Below are 19119 nucleotides of genomic sequence, written 5' to 3' on the forward strand. Positions count from 1 at the left end.
TTTGAGCAGTCGATGTGTTGTCAAAAAGGTGAACAAAGTCCACCATCTTCATATTGTGGTGAGTGGTACGAAGATACAGGTACACCAGACAGTAGTGAGCGCAGACAGAAGAGTCGTCACTTTGGAGGCGGTGATCATTGTAGATGTAGCGACACTTGGCGTTACGTTTCAGGAATCCCTGGTAGGTCGGTAAGTATGGTGGCTGGCCATAGCTGTCAAAGTATTCAATTATTCCATTTCTATTCAAATAGAATGAAACCCAATGTGTACCCCCTTCGTTGTGCGGATCAGTGTTGACAATCATGGCGGTGGATGGAGAGATGTGTTGTGGGATTCGGTCAGCAGCGTAAACTCCCACATTGCTCACAGGTAGTTTGGATAGATGCCTTTCTATCTGCACTGTGTTCATTCTACAGTATCATAACCAATAGTAGCGGCAGAGGCAGCGGCAGCAGCAGTAGTAGTTGTACTAGTAGATGTGCTAAAACAAGAGCAGTAGTAGGATCTCGCATCTCCACTGGTATTTACACATTCATCCAAATTTGTTGTCAGATGTAACCACCCACGTATTGCGACACAGTTGGTGAGCGCACATCGACTGTTTATAGACTTGTGATTGCGACATCGCAAAACGTTTGTTGACATTAAATTATTGATTGAAGTGATTGATTCGCAACCAATTGCACCAATATCGATTACGTTGGTAGTAACAAAGTCCATCACATGATGACGCTTTAAATATTCTTTCTTCTCAAATCCCTTGACGTAAACCGTCGGTCTTCTTGATATACAATCAGTCAATTTGTTAAAAAGTTCATAGTACGGAATATCACCGAACTCCCATCGTAGTCCGTGGCAGTGTTTTGTGAGCCAGTAGCTTTCCCGCAATTTTTCATCTGACAACTCTGATCGATCGTAAGGTGGTTTAGCAATATGATGCATAAGTAGAACGCCGGTGTCAGCTTCCAAGACGCAAACTTCCTTCAGTGTGTATTCATTTTGGTTGTCCTTGAAACATTGAATGTCCACAATGATGGGTGATGATATATTCAATTTCTTGAATGCTCTGCGTAAACGGTCCATCTCAAACGAATGTTTATAGAAGACTGATCGATTAACCGCCAAAGTCCACAATTACATTGCGTTGTCGATCAATCTCGATGACATTGTCAAACTCGGCATAAACCAAACAGTTGACAGTTTCGGGAAGCGCGTCGTCGAATCCGAGTTCCATTCGAACACTACCGTTACGCACCAGATTCCAATGTGTTGTGTCACTTGCAGATAAGTCTGGAGTTAGGTCGAATGCCATCAGACAGTATCCTTGTCCAAAGTCTTCCCTACTGATAACGGTGCCGGCATCGCTAAAATGTACACCAGAACCGGAGAACATCGAATGATATGCCATAACATATTTATCCTTTGATTTTTCAAAGTGGGGCTGTAATGGTTTTGATGGAACTTGTTCTCCGTCAACATATAGACAAAAGAAGTTTGTTTTAAAATGTTCGAAGTTGTAGGGATTCTTTTTAAAATCTCCATTGTATGCGGCATTCGTAACCATTCCCACTATGATGCGTTTCGGCACTTGGCCGAGAAACATATTGTCCAAAGTCTTGTTACGTATTCCAGAGGGTAGTGTGAATGTTTTCAGCTCCACTCGTGTGATTGGATATTTTGCCGTACCAGTCTGGAGTGTTTTACTGTGCGCCAACAGTGCGGTGGGACTTATTTTGCATCTTCGAATCCAGAGACTAATATCGACAATATGTACCTTGAATTCACCAGCGCTGGCCATAATGGAGAACGCATCTTTTGATCGAATAAATTTAAATCTCAACTCTACGCCATTTAGCATGAACTTATTCTGATTGCAAATATCCACATGCAAATGTCCGAGCATATCAATCTCACGGCTTTTATTTGTTAGCTCCCGTCTCGCTTTGAGTCCTTCATTTTCTTCCGCGCAATCGTTCATGTCAATACCATCGTCCGTGTACCAAAGACTGCATGTTAGATGTGATTTTCTAGCATCGTATCCATAGTTCATTAGCGTTTCAACGTAAGCTCGATATGCATATGTGTTGTTTTGGGGCGTAACAAGTTTTTGATTCATAAACATATCCACTTGACTAAATAGTGAGTGTAACCAGTTGTTGACCGGCCCAACTGTTTTCGCCTCTTCGTCAGTAGTGACCGCAGTTCCATTAGATTTAACAATAGACGCGGTCAATTGTATCATTGTTTGTGAAAGGTCAGTATATTCATCACCATTGCCCGGAACTACAAACTCTATTGGCGCATCATCGGTCAATGTGGATATTGGTTTGTACTGGACCCATTTGCTGCTTTCAATACTCGTCTGCGTAGGTGGTAAGGAGAATAAATCCAGCTCGGTCTTGACACACTCACATGATTTTTGATGTAGAAACGACATTTTACTCCTTCTTCTTTAACTAACTAAAAATATCAATAGACTTTAAATTTTCACTGCGATAAGTACGCTTCTTCGGCGAAGTCACCTTCTTCCTTGACTCTACTCCTCCTCGTCGTTGTCGTTGTTGTCGTCTCCCTACTAGTCTCTTGTGTTTCACTCCTCCTCTTCTTGATGCAGACGTCCGCACTCTAAGAAGTTTAGCCAACGACTGTGGTGTAACAGGCTTTCTGCCACGGCCGTGCATTGCGCGTTTCGCGGAAGCCTTTCGCGTTGCGCGTTTCGCGTTACTCTTACGCGTTACGCGTTGTCTTTTCGCGCTAATGCCACCGCCGCCACCAAGCATCATACGTTCCATCTGTTCGTCAGCTTTACGTTTCAACGATCCAGTAAACTCTCTAAGTCGTAAGTTGGCGGCTGTTTTTGGATCTGTAATTTTACCACCTGCCAGATCGGTTAGGAATCCAACACCGGATCTTAATGCTTCTTGTCCTACCGATTTTGCTCCGGACTTGATCAGCGGAGCGATGGTGCGAATCATACCGCCCAGAAAACTACCGATTCCATGTCCTCGCTGATATGGTGCACCGTGAAATACTCGATCAATAGCACCGCCAGTCTGTTGTAATTGTTGCCGTCGGTAGTATGCCAAATAGGGACCATTCAGATTGATTATCATTATTGCTGCTGTTGCTATTGCACTCTCCTAAAATGAAGTTTCACGTACGACGTTCCAAACATGAATGGCAGTTTTTTCCCTGTGTGATCCCTCAGGTCGATTTCCACTGTTTCAAATGTGGATTTCATAACGGGTACATAGTGCGGACTTGTGAATGACACTGAATTGTACGATCCGTACTTGTACGTGTCTATATTGACGTTGACAATATTCAATAATGGCGCTGTAGTATCGCCGATAAATTGTGGCTCTATTAAGTCGCAATACACATAAATGTGCGCTGGAATGCCCAATGCGAGGTTTGGCGCTTTAGAACCAATCAGTTCGGTAATATTTGGTTTTAATATATTTTTCTCATCATAATCAAAACCCAACTGCTGTGATAGTTTTTCACTCAGACTCACATTCGACACGTTTTCGTTCATGATCCTGAGTTTAACTCTGTTGATTCCCGTGTCATATGAAAATTCCATATAATCGTGGATGTCTTCATGTTTGTTGATTGTATTCAATAGATCATCAAGATTCCTATAGTATCCGCCTGTTATTTTAATAGCGAAATGTTCTGTATCACGGATCGTTGATCTTGCTAATAAACTATCATACTGAAATCGTATTGTTTCATCATCAACATTGTTTCCATTCACCACAAATGAACAAGGATAGTGAATGTCCACCAAAGCCAATTCCCACTTGCCGTCTAATTGGATGTGTTTGGACAAGTGTGTGGTATAACTGGTCACTGTATTTTGTGGGAAATATTTCATAGAACTATTGCTGGGCAATGTCATGAAAAATTGACTGATGTTAGACATGTTGTATATCGTGCGCAGCTACCCAAGAGTTAAACTCGTCTCCGTAACCTTCCCACTTCACTAGGTATCGCTTACTGTGTCCTCGGCCTTTGGTCTCTATTATTTTATCAATCTTAAACAAGTGATTGACGGGTAATGTGACTTTTTGTATTTCCTCTTCATAAAACTGTCCATTCAATTCTTCACCATTGAGATCGGTAAGTGTGTACAAAGGTAGCGGCATAAACAAATTCACTCGATGTATCGAAAACACTTCTTTACTCCAGTTTGTCTCATAGCCTTTGCTAAATCTCCCTTTCTCCCTGGCTATTCGAACTGTATCGCCTACTTTTAGTTTTGGTTTCACTCGTCGTGGTATCTTTTTAAACATATGTTTTAATACATTGTAGATGACATGTTTGTCACCACCGTCCACATCTACAGGACGTAATCTATTGCCCAAACTCCTGTGCACACTGTTGTTGTACGCATTCACCAATTTTTCCAACACATTGATGTAACGATAAGTGTTTTTATGAGTCAAGTATCGCCACATACGAGTCTTCAAAGTCCGATTTACTCTTTCGATCACGCTGCCTTTGATGTCTGGATTTTGTGTGGTGACATATTTTATTTTATATTTTTGAAACAATCGTACGGTCTTTCCTCCTGTGAATTCACTCCCTTTGTCGGTTTGTAAGCACGTTGGTGTTTTTATAGCTTCCTTGAAAATATCCTCAAAAGCGGTAGCCACATCAGCACCTTCCTTCTTCTTTAACGGCCTAACATAAAGACGCTTACTAAACACATCAATCACTGACAGCAAGTAGTTAAAACCATCATTGTATTTGCTCAATCCTCGCATATCGTTTAAATCCGCTTGCCATAGTTCATATGGTCGAAACACCATATACGGATTGCGTTTAAATCGTTTACGGACTGGTTTATGCAAAGTATAAGTGTCTTGTGTTTGTAACCAATCAACTATTTTACGTTTGGAAATATTTTTCTCTCTCGCTCCTCGTACTAACGGAGCTACGCCGCCATATGAGGCAGGATCGTTTGGATTATAATACAACTGTTCCATTGTTTACGGTTCGTACGGTTCCCAATTGTTGAGTGACTGCACAATCGAATCTTCAAGCACCTCTCTTCTCACTGCACGGTGATCAGCCACTTGCCTCTGTGGATACGGAGCGTGACCCACTCGCCTCACATATGCCGACTGTAAACGATCTGGTAATAAATATCTTCTTCGTCCTGTAACTGATACCGTGGCTCCTCCTCCTCCTCTTGCCCCATCATCAGGTTCATCCATTGTTTCTTCTACCGAGTCATATACCGATTCGTCTGTTGCCTCATCAAACATTAAATAGTCCAACGCTTGTTTGTTATGTATATATTCTTTAGGGACATTCATCAGTTTCAATGCTCTCAACATTTCGTTCCATCCTGGTGGTAATGAATGTGCTGCTCGAACTCGTACTATTGCATGTGTCACGTCCACTAAATTGGATCCTGGTATTTTGTTACCCTGTATAATCACTTCAAAATTATCATTCCAGCTAATCAAACTGTCGTCGCGTGTTATGAAGCGCAATAAGTTTCGTGCGCTATCCTTATAAGTCTTTGAAAAAGTTTCAACAATTTCCTCTATTTGACCGGGGTAAATACGTCGCTGGTTAGGTTCTTGTTGCCCATGCTGCCTGTCTCTTTCACCCACCTCGTTAATCTGATCGTCTAGTCTGGTTTTCACGATGGGGATACTAACTGGTTCACGATTACTTGACGCTACGTTTAAAAAACGTTGTAAAACTTGACTGTACAACTTCCATTTATCACTATCATTGAGTTTTTTATCATTCATTATCTCTTCCATTTCGTCATCCAAACTTTTGTATGCACGTTTAGTTGGAAGTTGCTGTTGATTAGCAGGCGATTTTAAACGTTCGATTAACTCTTGTGGAACAATGACCATTTTTCGTGCATGCTCCATTGTCGTGTGCTCTGTGTAACTTCACGCACGGTGTCTCAGAATAGAATGACAAATCTTTATATGGATGTAAACGTAGAAGTCACCTGGTTAATACAATTTTAGTTATTCAAAGCTGATTGTACAACTGCTTGTAACACAGTACTTAATAATAATGGGATAATAATTCCACCTCCTTTTTGTACTAAATATTTGCGTTTTTTATTCCAACATTCACCTCGTTTTACAATTCGACGAAGAGTAGTCTTATGTCTTTGCAATTTTTGTTTTGTCTTCTCTGATAGAGGAACGTTACCTCGTAACACATTGTAAATGCATTCACAAACTGTACGAATAGTACTCAAGTCGCACACTTTTAATAGCCCTTTGCGCTCTTTTGGAGTAGCATGTATTAACACTTTGAGTAGCGCTCTGTCCTTCCTCAAGCACGACATGATGACGACTAAATTATTTTGTTTTCCTATTTTGTTTCGGTACGTACACAAAATGGTTATCATCATCTGGAAATATATTACTCTGTATTCGCATATCGTCAGGTGTTGATTGTTTCAGATCTATCAATAGGTAGCCATGTGGTCTACTTGTTGCATCGGCATACGCCTCCTCGATAAACTTTGAATTTTCTGGATGGATTTGTCTAGCTAAACACTTGATCTGCACCCTATCTCTAGGATTCTTAAAACAAACTATGTAATGCGCATTTAGTGATATGTCTCTCTGGCCACGTCCTTGGTGGAAAATATTTTGAGTTATAAAAAACACACTTATATTCCTATGATGACAACCTTTTGTAAATAGATCAACCACTATGTTGTTTGTTTCTCGCATCATATCATCTATTACCACAAGTATCGGTTGATTACCGTCAAAGTCTTCCATGTTTGGTAAACCTTCAATGTATTTTATTTTTGAGTTTGATGAATTACCAACTCCTCCTCCACCACTACCATAATGCCAGTATATACTAGAGAATGATGTGTCACACATTTCTGAAATTTTATCAATAAACCTTGAGACAAACACTGATTTACCACTACCTGAAGGCCCCGCCACAATGGCGGAGAATGGGTGTAACCACTTCAAAGTCATACTAACTACTGATACCAATCACTCATTGCTTTAACTATAGTATTACCTTCGGGTATAAGTCAATCATTTTAGTCAAGTATTTATGTTTGCAAATAAATGAAATATTTATTACTTACGAAAACTATCAAAATCTACATTGGTTATTTTAAGAACATATACATTTTTTACGTCTTGACGTTACTTGCTTTACAATATTTACAAAAATTCCAACGGTGTGAAGGAGGTGCCGGGTCTGGCTGCGTGTTTCACCAAGCGAAGGCGATCTCCGAAGCCGTTGTTGTAGCGATCGATGTCCGAATTGCTCACCACATTATTAAAGCGTCTCGGCAGATAAACTCGCAGGTAGTAGTCATCTCCCGCTTGACCCTCCAGGATGACGATGGTCGTCTCGCCGAATGGTGTAACTACTCTCTCCATCATCGTTATTAGGTATGGAACCTCAGCAATCAAGTCGGTAATTCTGGTGTACGTCGGGGAGTTGTTCTTGCAGGTGTTGAGTGAGGTCTTCAGGTCCATCGGTGTAGCCTGTTCAGTGGTCATCACGTTGTATGTCTCAACAATGTCGCTCATAGTGTAGAAGCTAATAGTGCTGGTGCTAGTGGTGAGTCGTTGATGAACTGGAGCAGACTGATGTTTGTCTCAGACAGACTGGGGCTTTTTATTCTGATCAGCGGCCATTTTAGTTGGTGGGAGAGTGGGGGGATTAATAATGAGCGCAGCTGTTTTAACACACGTGTTTACAAATGTCTAGAAAAAAGAGTCGGTTGTCACATGTGGATAGTTTATGGGCACATGTGTTCATTAATTCATATAAACATCTCTATTGCTTTTTACGTACCACACGTTTCTTCGGTTTTACATCTAGCTCGCCACTTTTGCATTGTGTAACAGTTTGAGTTAATCCCGTGAGTTTCGGAGCACCAGTTGTTTTATCAACCCACATGTTTTCGATCTTTTCAATTGCTTCATTAACACTCTCTTGCACTGCTTTGTCTTTGTCCAAATATAAACCGCACATGAACTTCATGTTGACACCTTCATACACTTCCATTTTCAATAAAACACTTCCTTTGTTTGCTGGATTTTGCACTGCATACATATTACCTTTATCCATCCATGATACTATGGGACAATCCGCTGGCGGCTTCGGTACCCATCCTGACTTTTCCACCTTGGTCTTAGCCGGGGAACTCTTCCTTTTCTTCATACTACTACTACTACTACCACTAGTACTGTTTGTGATTGGAGTCTGTTGAACTGCGTTGTCCGTCATACCGTCTATCTCTTGCATAAATGATTGAATGTATTCGTCAATGCTGCAAGAGGGATTCATATTCACACTGTTCGGCTGCTCCACTGTGACTGACGTGATGTGCAATGAGTTAGGGTAGAGGTGAGCAAGCCAATGCAGGTGTGCCAACAATATATTTTAATAATTTTTCAAAACATAACTCATGGTTTACATTTTGACACTCTATTATATGTTGTAACCTTAGCAGAATAGGTTTACGTAATAATGTTTCAGTCTGTTCTATTCTCAGTTTAAAACGAATACTATCTAAATGTGAGTAGCATCTTCTGTCTTCATAGTCCGCAAAATAAAATACAGTAACTATTGGACTTGAAAAACATACACTTTTCTTACAATTTTGTGTCATATGTACGCTATTTTCATAGTGTACGTCTATTACATCACTATTCCTACCACTTTTTCAGTTGGGTTGGTCGTTCAAACAGTCTGGCAGGTAAAACGGTTAAAATATTTGAAATATGTGAAATACTGCTCTCTGATTGGTCAAAATAAGCTAACATCCTATTGGTGGTAAATAAGAAATAAGTGTGCGCTATGCGGAGAACAAAGAATACAAGGGATGAGCGGGGGGCCGCTTGGAGAGCAGGTGTTGGGGAGCAGCTGCGGCTGACAGTGAGTGATGGTGTAGGGAGGGTTGGCTTGGAGACCTCCCACGATGTTGGTCGTTCAAACAGTCTGGCAGGTAAAACGGTTAAAATATTTGAAATATGTGAAATACTGCTCTCTGATTGGTCAAAATAAGCTAACATCCTATTGGTGGTAAATAAGTGTGCGCTATGCAGAGAACAAAGAATACAAGGGAGGAGCGGGGGGCCGCTTGGAGCGCAGGTGTTGGGGAGCAGCTGCGGCTGACAGTGAGTGATGGTGTAGGGAGGGTTGGCTTGGAGACCTCCCACGATGCGTAGGGTGGTTCCAGACAACAAAGGATGACCTTGAACCTGCCCGATGGTGGTAGGGGTTAGCGACGGGGGTAGGGGTGGCGTCGGGGGTGGCGTCGGGGGTGGCGTCGGGGGTGGCGTCGGGGGTGGGGGTGGCGTCGGGGGTGGGGGTGGCGTCGGGGGGCGGGGGCGGCATCGTGTGACGTCACACGCTCACACGCTCAATCACGCTCAATCCCGCAGGAGCGGCAAAAACACCCTACTCCCGCTATCTCCGCGTTCCGCCATCTCCGAACCCAAATCTATCCCACCACCTCCGAATTCTTGAGTGACCCTTATAATCCCGTCACTGCCTGCGTTGTTAGCTGTCATTGCATCCACGGCTGCGAAGCCCCGTGGAGGGAAGATTTAATAAAAATTTAACCCGTGGGTTAGGTTAGGTTAGGTCAGGTTAGGTTAGGTTAGGTTAGGTTTGGACGGAAAGTCTTAACGCAGGAAGTAACCGAGGATTATAGGTGTCACTCTGAAATTCGGAGATAGCGGTACATGGAGGTGGCGGGACGCGGAGATAGCGGGAGGTAACCCTTTCAAGAAGACTAAGAACGGTGACAACCTCTTGGAACGAACAACAGGCGAAATAGCTCTTTAATTCCTTTTAAATATGAATACTAATAAGAATTACATGGGAATCTCCAGAGCCACTCGGGCGGAGCCCGAAAGGATTTTTGAGATAAGAATATGTCTATATGTTAATCGGGAATGTGAGCTATCATCATACCAAATTTCAAACCAATACTACTAGTAGTTAAAGCGTGATTGAACTTCAAACAAACAAACAAACAAACACACAAACTTTCACATCTTAAACAGTTCAGCTGAGGCTAAGAATTAATGTAGAATGAATGGGGAAGTGATACACCAGCTTTGTACTAAAATTACTATGTACTGAACTCAAGGACATATATTATTCAGTTTTTAATTTATGACTACTGCCTATGATATCCTATATGTGCATGTATGATGTACTAGTTTTAAGGCACTTTCTGCACTGCAAATACATCCTGAACATGTAAAAGGAAAAGAACAAAACATTTGCCATTCCAATTGTCAATAAATTGTTATGCATTCTGAAACAGATTTAAATATTTGTATTACATCACCCATTTTGATTTCCCAGTGTAGTTAGCAAGTTTATTAAGTTACTTTATATTTATGTTCATGTAATATAGGCTACTAACTTCAATAAATTTCTCGCATGAGCTTTGGTTATTCAACTGACCATAATTTTCATCTTGTAAAACTTGGGACTATGTTTCCTAAGTTACTACTATTTATATTTATACAAATTATAACTTATTTTGGTGATTAAACGCACACAAATGTAGCAATGTAGCTTAGAAAATTAAACACATTTCACGTATTTCGATAAAAATAAATTCGACAAAATAAAACCCTGAAAATCAATTTTCAGGCAAACATTGTTTTCATCTTTCCCAATCGGCTTTGATAAAATAACGGCGACACAAAAGCAGTAAAACTGTGGCCCAAGTAATTAATTTTGACGAAATAGGTCAGATGATAACAGTTAGGGGGATTTATGTGGGGATTCACGGTGTTTTACAGATATCCCTATCTTCCGCCGCGCCCTAACTGCCTATACGGTAGTTGGTTTCTGCAGTAAAGGATTTTTATTTTCTCGTCTCTTTGGATTCATTGGTTCATCGAACGTGTTTATTTCTTTCGTAAGTTTGCATTTGTTCATTTCTTTTGTAGCTAGTGTATGTTTGTGTTTGTGTGTTTTAGTGTACGCTGGTTGTGAACGTTGACAGGTAATCAACTGAATTACAGTACTAAACAAGTACAGTAATTAAACAAAAAATTTCTTAGTTAGGTTACTATTTTTTTGTTTTCTTCTTTTCAGTGCTAAAATAATAGGGTTTAAAAGAAAAAAACTTGACAAGTAGTCGGTTACCGTTGATAGAGCCTCCCATGAAATAATTCTTATCGTATATTATAGTGGGAATATTTTTAAAAATATAGTTAGAATTTTGTTTACAAATATCAAGTGGCTCTTTTAATTTTCGAATAAGCATTGGTTTTAATTGAAACGGCGTATGTATATTAGTGGGGGTTAATTAGATTGATTTTTTGTGTCCAGACATTACTTTTCCTTTACCTTCTACTTAAGACCTTTACTAATTTAATTATCTCATATTGACGATCCCAAAATTAAAACACTGGTGTTTTAACGTTGTCAGTTTTTTTAATTTGATTTTTTTGTATCTATATATTAATAGGCAAGTATGGTTCTTTAAACTTTTTTTCTCAGCTCGTGTGCATCACAGGGAAAATCTACGCACATGGTTAGAAACATTTTCCTTTAGATGTGCAGAATCCCTTTATGAATTAAAATAGAATCAAGAATAAGCACAAAAAATGAATTTGAAATTAAAACAAAATCACATTGGTGTTATGGGTTGCCATGCTGGTGACGAAATAACAATAAAATATAAACAGAAAATTAAAATCAAATGGAAGAAATCATATGTTTTATTTACAGCGGTAGGTGAAAATTGAGAAGTCTGTATATTACATATTTTTGGTCAAATTTAGACCACTGGTCTAGTTTAGTGTAATAATACACAAATGTTATCAATATATTTCATTTTGTAAGCACGCTCTTACTGTCCGATGTTGCAAGTTCAAACACATCCCAGTATAATTTGTGGGCACTGAAGAAGATTTTGTTCATATGGAACGAGTAGACCTATTATTATACATCGAAAAACATGGTTCGAACTTGGGATTCTTTGGGAAAAAAAACAGGTGGACATTAAAATTTAAATCAAACAAATGTTTTATGTAAATTAAAATTATTTTTAACATCCCTATTCAATGTAAAATCTCTCACATAATGAAGACACCCAATAAATGTCACTTCCACAGTACTCTATCAATATCATAACCCTTATTGAGTACATATTGCAAAAGTCTACCAAAATGACCTGGGACTAAGGAAAGGACAGCCTAGTCGTATATGACTAACAGGTTCTTATCTAAATGTATACTTTTTATTCGCAAGCCCATTATCTCTTATCGGGAGTTTCTGGTCAACATAAAACAGTTAAGGGGGCATTAACTCCCCCTATCTTCCTAGCGTGTAGCGGCCAGCCCCCCTACGCGTTATACCTTCCCATCGTATCATTTTTATCACAGGATAAAGCTTTTATTGGGTACTAGGGGTCGGAAACGATTATTTTGTGTGGGTAATATCGTGGTTACCAATAAGTTAAAACCACTACGATCAATTTACGACTGGCGATTATCTATAGTTGGTTTGGGTTTATGGATAAGTTTGTAGTTTGGATATAATTATTTTAATACTTTTGATTTAGTTTACCTACAGTTAATTGCATTTGTGGACAAGTTGTGGTAATATAATCATTCGGATGTAGCTACTGTATATAGATTCAGAATATATGCTACAGTATGATAGCTAAGGCAGAACATACAATATACACAAAAATATCCATAATAAACTCTCGAGTGAACTCATGATATACTCTTTGGAAGTATTCTCAATATAAATAAGTGTGTGTTTGTGTTTTTGTACATGCTAACCATAAGTGGAGTTCCAGTGGAAAAGCCCTTTAGTTTTTATTACTTGAGCAGCAGAGTTACGAATACAGTTCCCAAAACTTATGCAACTATGTTTTTTATACGGTACCACATTCATTTTACTTTTTAATTTAAATGATGGCCTATAAGTAAAATAATGAACTGTGTTTGATTAACTGTTTATTTTACGAATGTATAATATGAAAAGCCATCAATTTTGCTGTCATGTTTTTTTGTGACAGGTTGCCGTAACTTAACTTTTGACTTACTGTAATTACAGCAAACATTTTAACCCAATTAGTTACAAATTCTTAACTCTACAGTTTAAGCTAAAAATGAAGGTAACTATCTTAGAGTAAAATTCGTGACAAATTTCTACATCATTGAGTCATACATTTGCATTCTTCTGGTTTGATTGAACTGCTTTTAATCTTCACTACTGAAACTTGAGTCGATTCTGTTTTACAGTAACGTTACAGTAATGATTCTGTTTTGCATCACACACATTCCAGGCGTTTGCCTGTCATTGGTTCGATGTAAACCTTTTGTTTAAAACGATTTCTATTTTAAACTAGTGGAGGAATGATTTATTTTGTTTTTGCCCATACAAAATAAAATGGGCTAGCCTTCTGAAAATGGTTCTAAGACATTATAATGATAACAAGTTGAGCTAAATCCTAATTAAATTTTAATTGTATTTATAAATTTAATATGTTTTTTATTTATTAAATTTTAATTTAATTTATTAAATTTTAATATAAGCTTTGTTAGTTTGGTTTGCTGCTAACAAATTTTATTAGAATCAAAGTTTGTCATATAGCTAGCAAAAAATGGTGGCCTAATGTTTTAGAAAAGACCAATTGAGGAAAATTATGAACACTCAGAAAGCGAATCTCCTTAAAGCTACATCTATACAAATAATTTTTAAATAAATTAACTAGTTCAATTTGTTTACAAGGCTTCTACATTAGTTTCAGAAAGTCCCAAATTATAAAATAAACCATCTCCCAAAAATAATTATTTGAGTAATTTATCCAAAAAAATATACATATACAGTATTACAAATCACCCTAACACTATGCAAAATAATGTTTCCAAAACGTGTAGAACCGCTAAATAATTTAACATTCACAGTTCCCAGGCTCCAAACCATCCATCCAATTGGCGTGAACGAGAGGTAACTAACGGGCATTTCGCACGTTTCCATTTCCCAGTGGGAATGAGGTAGGACAGAGGTAATGCCACTTTTCATTTCGCCTGCAGTGAAGACTGAAGACTGAGGAGGTACCAGTTGTGGTCGCCAACTTGTGTTCCTAACTGGTTCTAACAATCACCACTGTAATTGGGTAATTTGAGGATCCTACAGCGGCGCATGCTGCGAAGACTTGACGACTGCTGGACACGGGGCAAGTGGGTGCTGGGTAGTTTAGAATTTTGTTTAGCCTTTTTGTATTAAGCTTGAGTTGACAATAACATCCATTAGCTATGTAATAAAGAAAATAAATACACTTCTCAAACAGTTATACAAGGGTAAAGCTTTTTACAAACAATACGGTCTTAGTATTTACAGCCAGGGTTTTACAATATTCCCGTTCCTCTGGGTGAACAACTCTTGGTTGTTGTAACAGGATTATATTAAGTGGGTTGTAGGCATCTACGGAATGTTCACTGGTGTGATTATAATTTTGTTTAAAAGTATGGCCAATCTAAAATTGTAAAACAGTATTTTGAGGGAAGATGTAGCGTGGATAGGGATTTTTGCAAAGGCTTTTTTCCATTTAGGAAATTCTAGGTCGTTATTGTCTTGAGCTCTTTTGTATCAAATCAGAATATTATTCAGCAGGTAGAAATGTTACAAAAAATAGTGCCATGTGGAAAATTTAAAGTAATATTCTTCAAGCTATTTTTTATTCTTATGCCGTTCCTAACTTTTAGGGTTTTATTTTGAAAAAGATAGTGTAAGCTCGTCCTCGCACTTTTTCTAACTTGAGAACCAACTACTTATTACGACGTTCGATATGATGTCGGAAATCACTTGAAACACCATATCCTGGTAATTTGAACATTTCTAAGTGAAAGTGACCTCTACGGTATGAATCTCTCTGGTGTAGCACAACTGACAAGGGGAGTATGGGTTTGCGGCTGCATTACTTGGTAATGACATGTGACCGAACTGCAAATTTGGGGGCCTTGACTGAACCTTACCGGTTTGGCTGTTTGTCTCTCCCCAAAATGGACGTGAACTTCACGCCGTCTTCAGGGCCAACCGGAGTGAAGCTGGCACACTGGTCAGATTGGCATTTATCCTTACCTTTAAAACATGCCCTAGTGTAACATATATTTTAGGTAATTAAGATGTTTGTGATACATTTTTTATGTTTCAGATATGGACTGAAAATGTGACGCTGGAGTTAAAATGTATATAACAGTTATGGCCTTTCTTGTTAATTTACAGCTAGAGGGGTTTCCAGGTTGGAATTGTTGAACAACACTTAACTACAACAGTTGAAGTAAAAACTTTGATATTGTTTAAGTACTTAAGTGACACAACATTTAATTATGCATAGATTGGTATAGCTATGTTTGTACGTAATAAAATCAAAATATACCGATTAACTATTGAAAAATGGGTGTTTTCTGTTCTAGGAGGACTAGTTAAGGATGGGTTGGAACATTCGCATAACCACAAGAACTTCTAGGATTTTGAGTTCTTTCTCTTAGAAGCATTTAGTGTGTTACAATATGATGCCCCTGTATTTGAATATCATAAAAGGAACCAAACAGTAATTTCGTTTATACGTGTGTTTTAACAATTCATATATTTTTTACATATCATAAGGGGACTGTTGAAACCCTGGCTATGTTACTAACCAAAGTCAACCTTCTGTTAGATATCTGCACGTCTTGTGCTTGAACAAGCAATATTTAGGTTTGAAGGGCATCACTGTAATCAGTCATACCTAATTAAGTGTGACTACACCATCATGTTTGTAATTTTACAAAAGCAGCAATAAGATAAGATATTCAAAATCCCTGCACAACATTTGTCCTCCAACTACTACAGCAATACACTCGTTTTCACAACTCGCACGCAAGGTAATGAAACCATCTATCAAGTCTGTAAACGACTGTTACACGAAATGAGAAAATATATTTCCGATCTGAGGAACCTGACACAGCCATAAACAATGTTCGAGCAAGAACTTGGCGTGACTAGTGTGCGTGTGGAAACATTTGCGAACTTAATAGCTAATTACATTTAATGAGCCTTAAACATTATAATCCTATGCGATAAATGTGGCGACCCCACCTGCTTAGAAACTAATGGCGGCGGGGTCGTCATAAATGTGTGAAATATGGATAGATTTATGTACGAGGTGATTGCATTGTTTAAATTACCTACAATATGATGCGAACTTCCACCCACAGGGTCGGCAACCTATGCTTCATGTGTTTAGAATGTGCCATGAAGTGGATAGGAATAACGGCATGGAGAATGCTTACTCAGGCGCAGTTTTAAGATTACATCTACTAATGTATCTAGTTCCACTAATGTATCTAGTTTTCTATACGTTATCTCATGTAAAATGAAATTTCTATTGTACGAATGCGTCTACAGCATACTCATATGTTTATGTCAAACTATAACTTTTGATGTAAATTTAGGTTGTAGTTTGTAAAGTGTATCAAATAGAATGCTACCCTAACACGAACTATGGAAGTAATTTCCGGCTCAATCCGTTTGTAGGGAGGGACTAAAGGAATTACGAAAGACATAGTGATAGGGTGATCTTATTAGCATAGTTGTTTACTTAGCTATCTAGCTGTTTTATCGTTGTCAGGAGGTATCGACTGTAGGCATATAGAAACAAGAAGCTTTTGGTCAACCGGTTCAAACCCACATGTTTTGGCTGTTTATTTAATTGTTCAAGCTCCTGTCAAATAATGTAGACAACACTGTTTATTTCTGTTTACAAGTGGCATTGATTGAATATGTATACATTCAATGCTAGTAGCAAACACTAACAACATAATTGCAATACTGTACTAATGTGTTACTAAGCCCGTATTAAAGTATTATATTGTCAGTGCCCGTACTATATTTAATAACTGGAGAAAGAATAAATCCACTATACTGTAGTTACATGATGAGGAAAATAACTTCATTATAATGACCCATATCCTCCATTATCAGAGCTTTGTGTTGAGCGATATGTTGTGTTTTCACATCTGGTGTCAAAAGCATACACTTGACTCAATAAGTAGATAACGCAGCATTAACATCTGAATTATTTTGCCGTACATATCACGTCTGGACTCCTCGCAGCCACGTTCGTTTGCTTTGAATAGTAACATTTTATATTTTGACAAGAAATAAAATGGTCTACTGGGATATTTCACTCAGTACAGTGCTTTCCGTTATTGCATTATTACTGGCAACTATGTTGTATTGGTATCAAAGGAAAAGTTTTAGATACTGGAAAGACCGTGGGGTACAGTATATTCAGCCAACATGGATTTTTGGAAGCATAAAAGATCCATTGTTGCGGAAGAAAACTTGGACTGCTTTTATTGACGAGAGTTATAGATTGTTTAAAGACAAAGGATTCGGCGGGTTTTTCATTTTTGGAAGGCCTGCTCTATTCGTTTGTGATCCAGGTTTGATCGAGAAGATGCTGGTTCAAGATTTCCTCCATTTCCACGACAGATGGTCAGTAGGGAGCCGAGACATATTAACGAAGACTCTCATGTACCAGACTGGGGAAAGGTGGCGGACGATGAGGCACAAATTGGGACAATCCTTCACGTCATCAAAGATCAAGGGTATGTTTGAACAGATATTCAGGTCTGGGGATTATATGGTTGGCAAGATAGACAAGATCACAGAGAAAAATGAACCGGTAAAAGTAGAACCCCTACTGTTTGTGTTTGTGACTGAAGCCCTTTCCAGCTGTATATTTGGAGTTCAGATGACGTCGGATAGTCACCAAAGGCAACGCATCAAGGAGGTTGTGACTCTAATGCACGAAACGAGCGCTAGCACTTTAATATCGATGATGTTAGCCCTTGTCTATTCAAAACTGTTTTCGCTTTTGAAAATCCGAGCTTTGCCCAAGAAAGTAACTGAATTCTTTCTAGATTTGACCAGAGGTGCCATAGTATACCGTGATTTAAATCGTGTTAAAAGAAATGACTTTTTGCAAATGGTACTAGCTTTGAAGGACCAAGAAGAAAACGGGATTGTCGACAGCCCTCCGGACTTGACTGAAGAAGATCAGATTTTGAACCAGGTGAGGAACATCCGAAAGTCGCAAGTAAAGGAGAACATCTTCACTGAAGATTGCATCGCTGCTTTAATGATGAACTTTGTGTTTGCCGGGTTGAAGCCTTCAGTGGTCACTATTGGTTTTGCGTTGTACGAGATTGCAAAAAATCAAGAGATTAAGAGAAAGTTGCACTGTGAACTTGACCAAACTCTCTCGAAACATAAGAGATGGACTTACGAAGCAATCAGAGAGCTGACCTACATGGATATGGTCATCCAGGAAACTCTACGACGATGGAACGTCAACTTGGTACTCTTGAGGCAAGTGACTGAGGACTACAAAGTGCCGAAAACAGATCTGACCTTGCAAAAAGGAACTTTGGTTGAAATTTTGATGTCTTGTTTACATATGGATCCTCAGTATTTTCCCAACCCGGAAGAGTTTATACCAGAAAGATTTACAGAAAACAGTTACAAACCTACTTCTACATTCATGCCTTTCGGACAAGGTCCCAGGATATGTATCGGGGTCCGGCTAGCTGTCACGATGATGAAGGTGTGCTTGGCGAGGATTTTGTCTGAATATCAGCTGGAAGTGAGTGATAAAATGACATCACCTTTGGTGCTTGATCCACAAACCTACTACCCTAAAGTGGTTGGCGGAACCTGGCTCAACTTCAAGAGAAGGTCCTAGAAAACAAGTGGGAGTTACAAATTGTCGCTAGCAAGATGTAGTTTTAGAGAATATTTAGTGAAGTATATCAATTTGGTTTGGAATATTATTAAAAATCTAACTTGTATCGCTGTCTTACTCTATTTAATAAATAGTTTTTTGCATTGCATACAATAGTAATCACTATAACAAGATGGTTATGTTCGGATTGAGTAGGCATGTCGCAATTCAATAAATATTCAACGAGGGATTATGTTTGGTAATATAATATTATTGCTGTTGGAATTGAGACACGAAAAACTGAATCGTAGAGATACACATGTAAAACTACAATAAATATGTAATATCCTTTTATTTATTGTGTAGTAAAAGCGTAAAAAAAA

At 38.7% G+C, this 19119-nt stretch overlaps 2 protein-coding genes across 2 annotated transcripts; one reads left to right on the forward strand and one right to left on the reverse strand.

Moving 5' to 3' along the window:
• Window positions 1-1114: 1114 nt before the first annotated feature.
• Window positions 1115-2050, reverse strand: LOC128992898 (uncharacterized protein F54H12.2-like). The gene has a single exon (XM_054416643.1). The coding sequence runs from the start codon at window positions 2048-2050 to the stop codon at window positions 1115-1117; it is 936 nt and encodes a 311-aa protein (XP_054272618.1).
• Window positions 2051-17158: 15108 nt separating this feature from the next.
• On the forward strand, window positions 17159-18799 carry LOC128991736 (cytochrome P450 6B5-like). The gene has a single exon (XM_054414888.1). The coding sequence runs from the start codon at window positions 17177-17179 to the stop codon at window positions 18755-18757; it is 1581 nt and encodes a 526-aa protein (XP_054270863.1). The 5' UTR covers window positions 17159-17176; the 3' UTR covers window positions 18758-18799.
• Window positions 18800-19119: the final 320 nt, after the last annotated feature.

Source organism: Macrosteles quadrilineatus, unplaced genomic scaffold, assembly GCF_028750875.1.
Source record: "Macrosteles quadrilineatus isolate MER2022 unplaced genomic scaffold, UCM_ALF_1.0 Scaffold_4__1_contigs__length_99947679, whole genome shotgun sequence".
NCBI lineage: Eukaryota > Metazoa > Arthropoda > Insecta > Hemiptera > Cicadellidae > Macrosteles > Macrosteles quadrilineatus.

Excerpts from the sequence above, each read along its gene's own strand:
- LOC128992898 (XM_054416643.1), bottom strand. The coding sequence starts at position 2,050 with ATGAACTATGGATACGATGCTAGAAAATCACATCTAACATGCAGTCTT.
- LOC128991736 (XM_054414888.1), top strand. The coding sequence starts at position 17,177 with ATGGTCTACTGGGATATTTCACTCAGTACAGTGCTTTCCGTTATTGCA.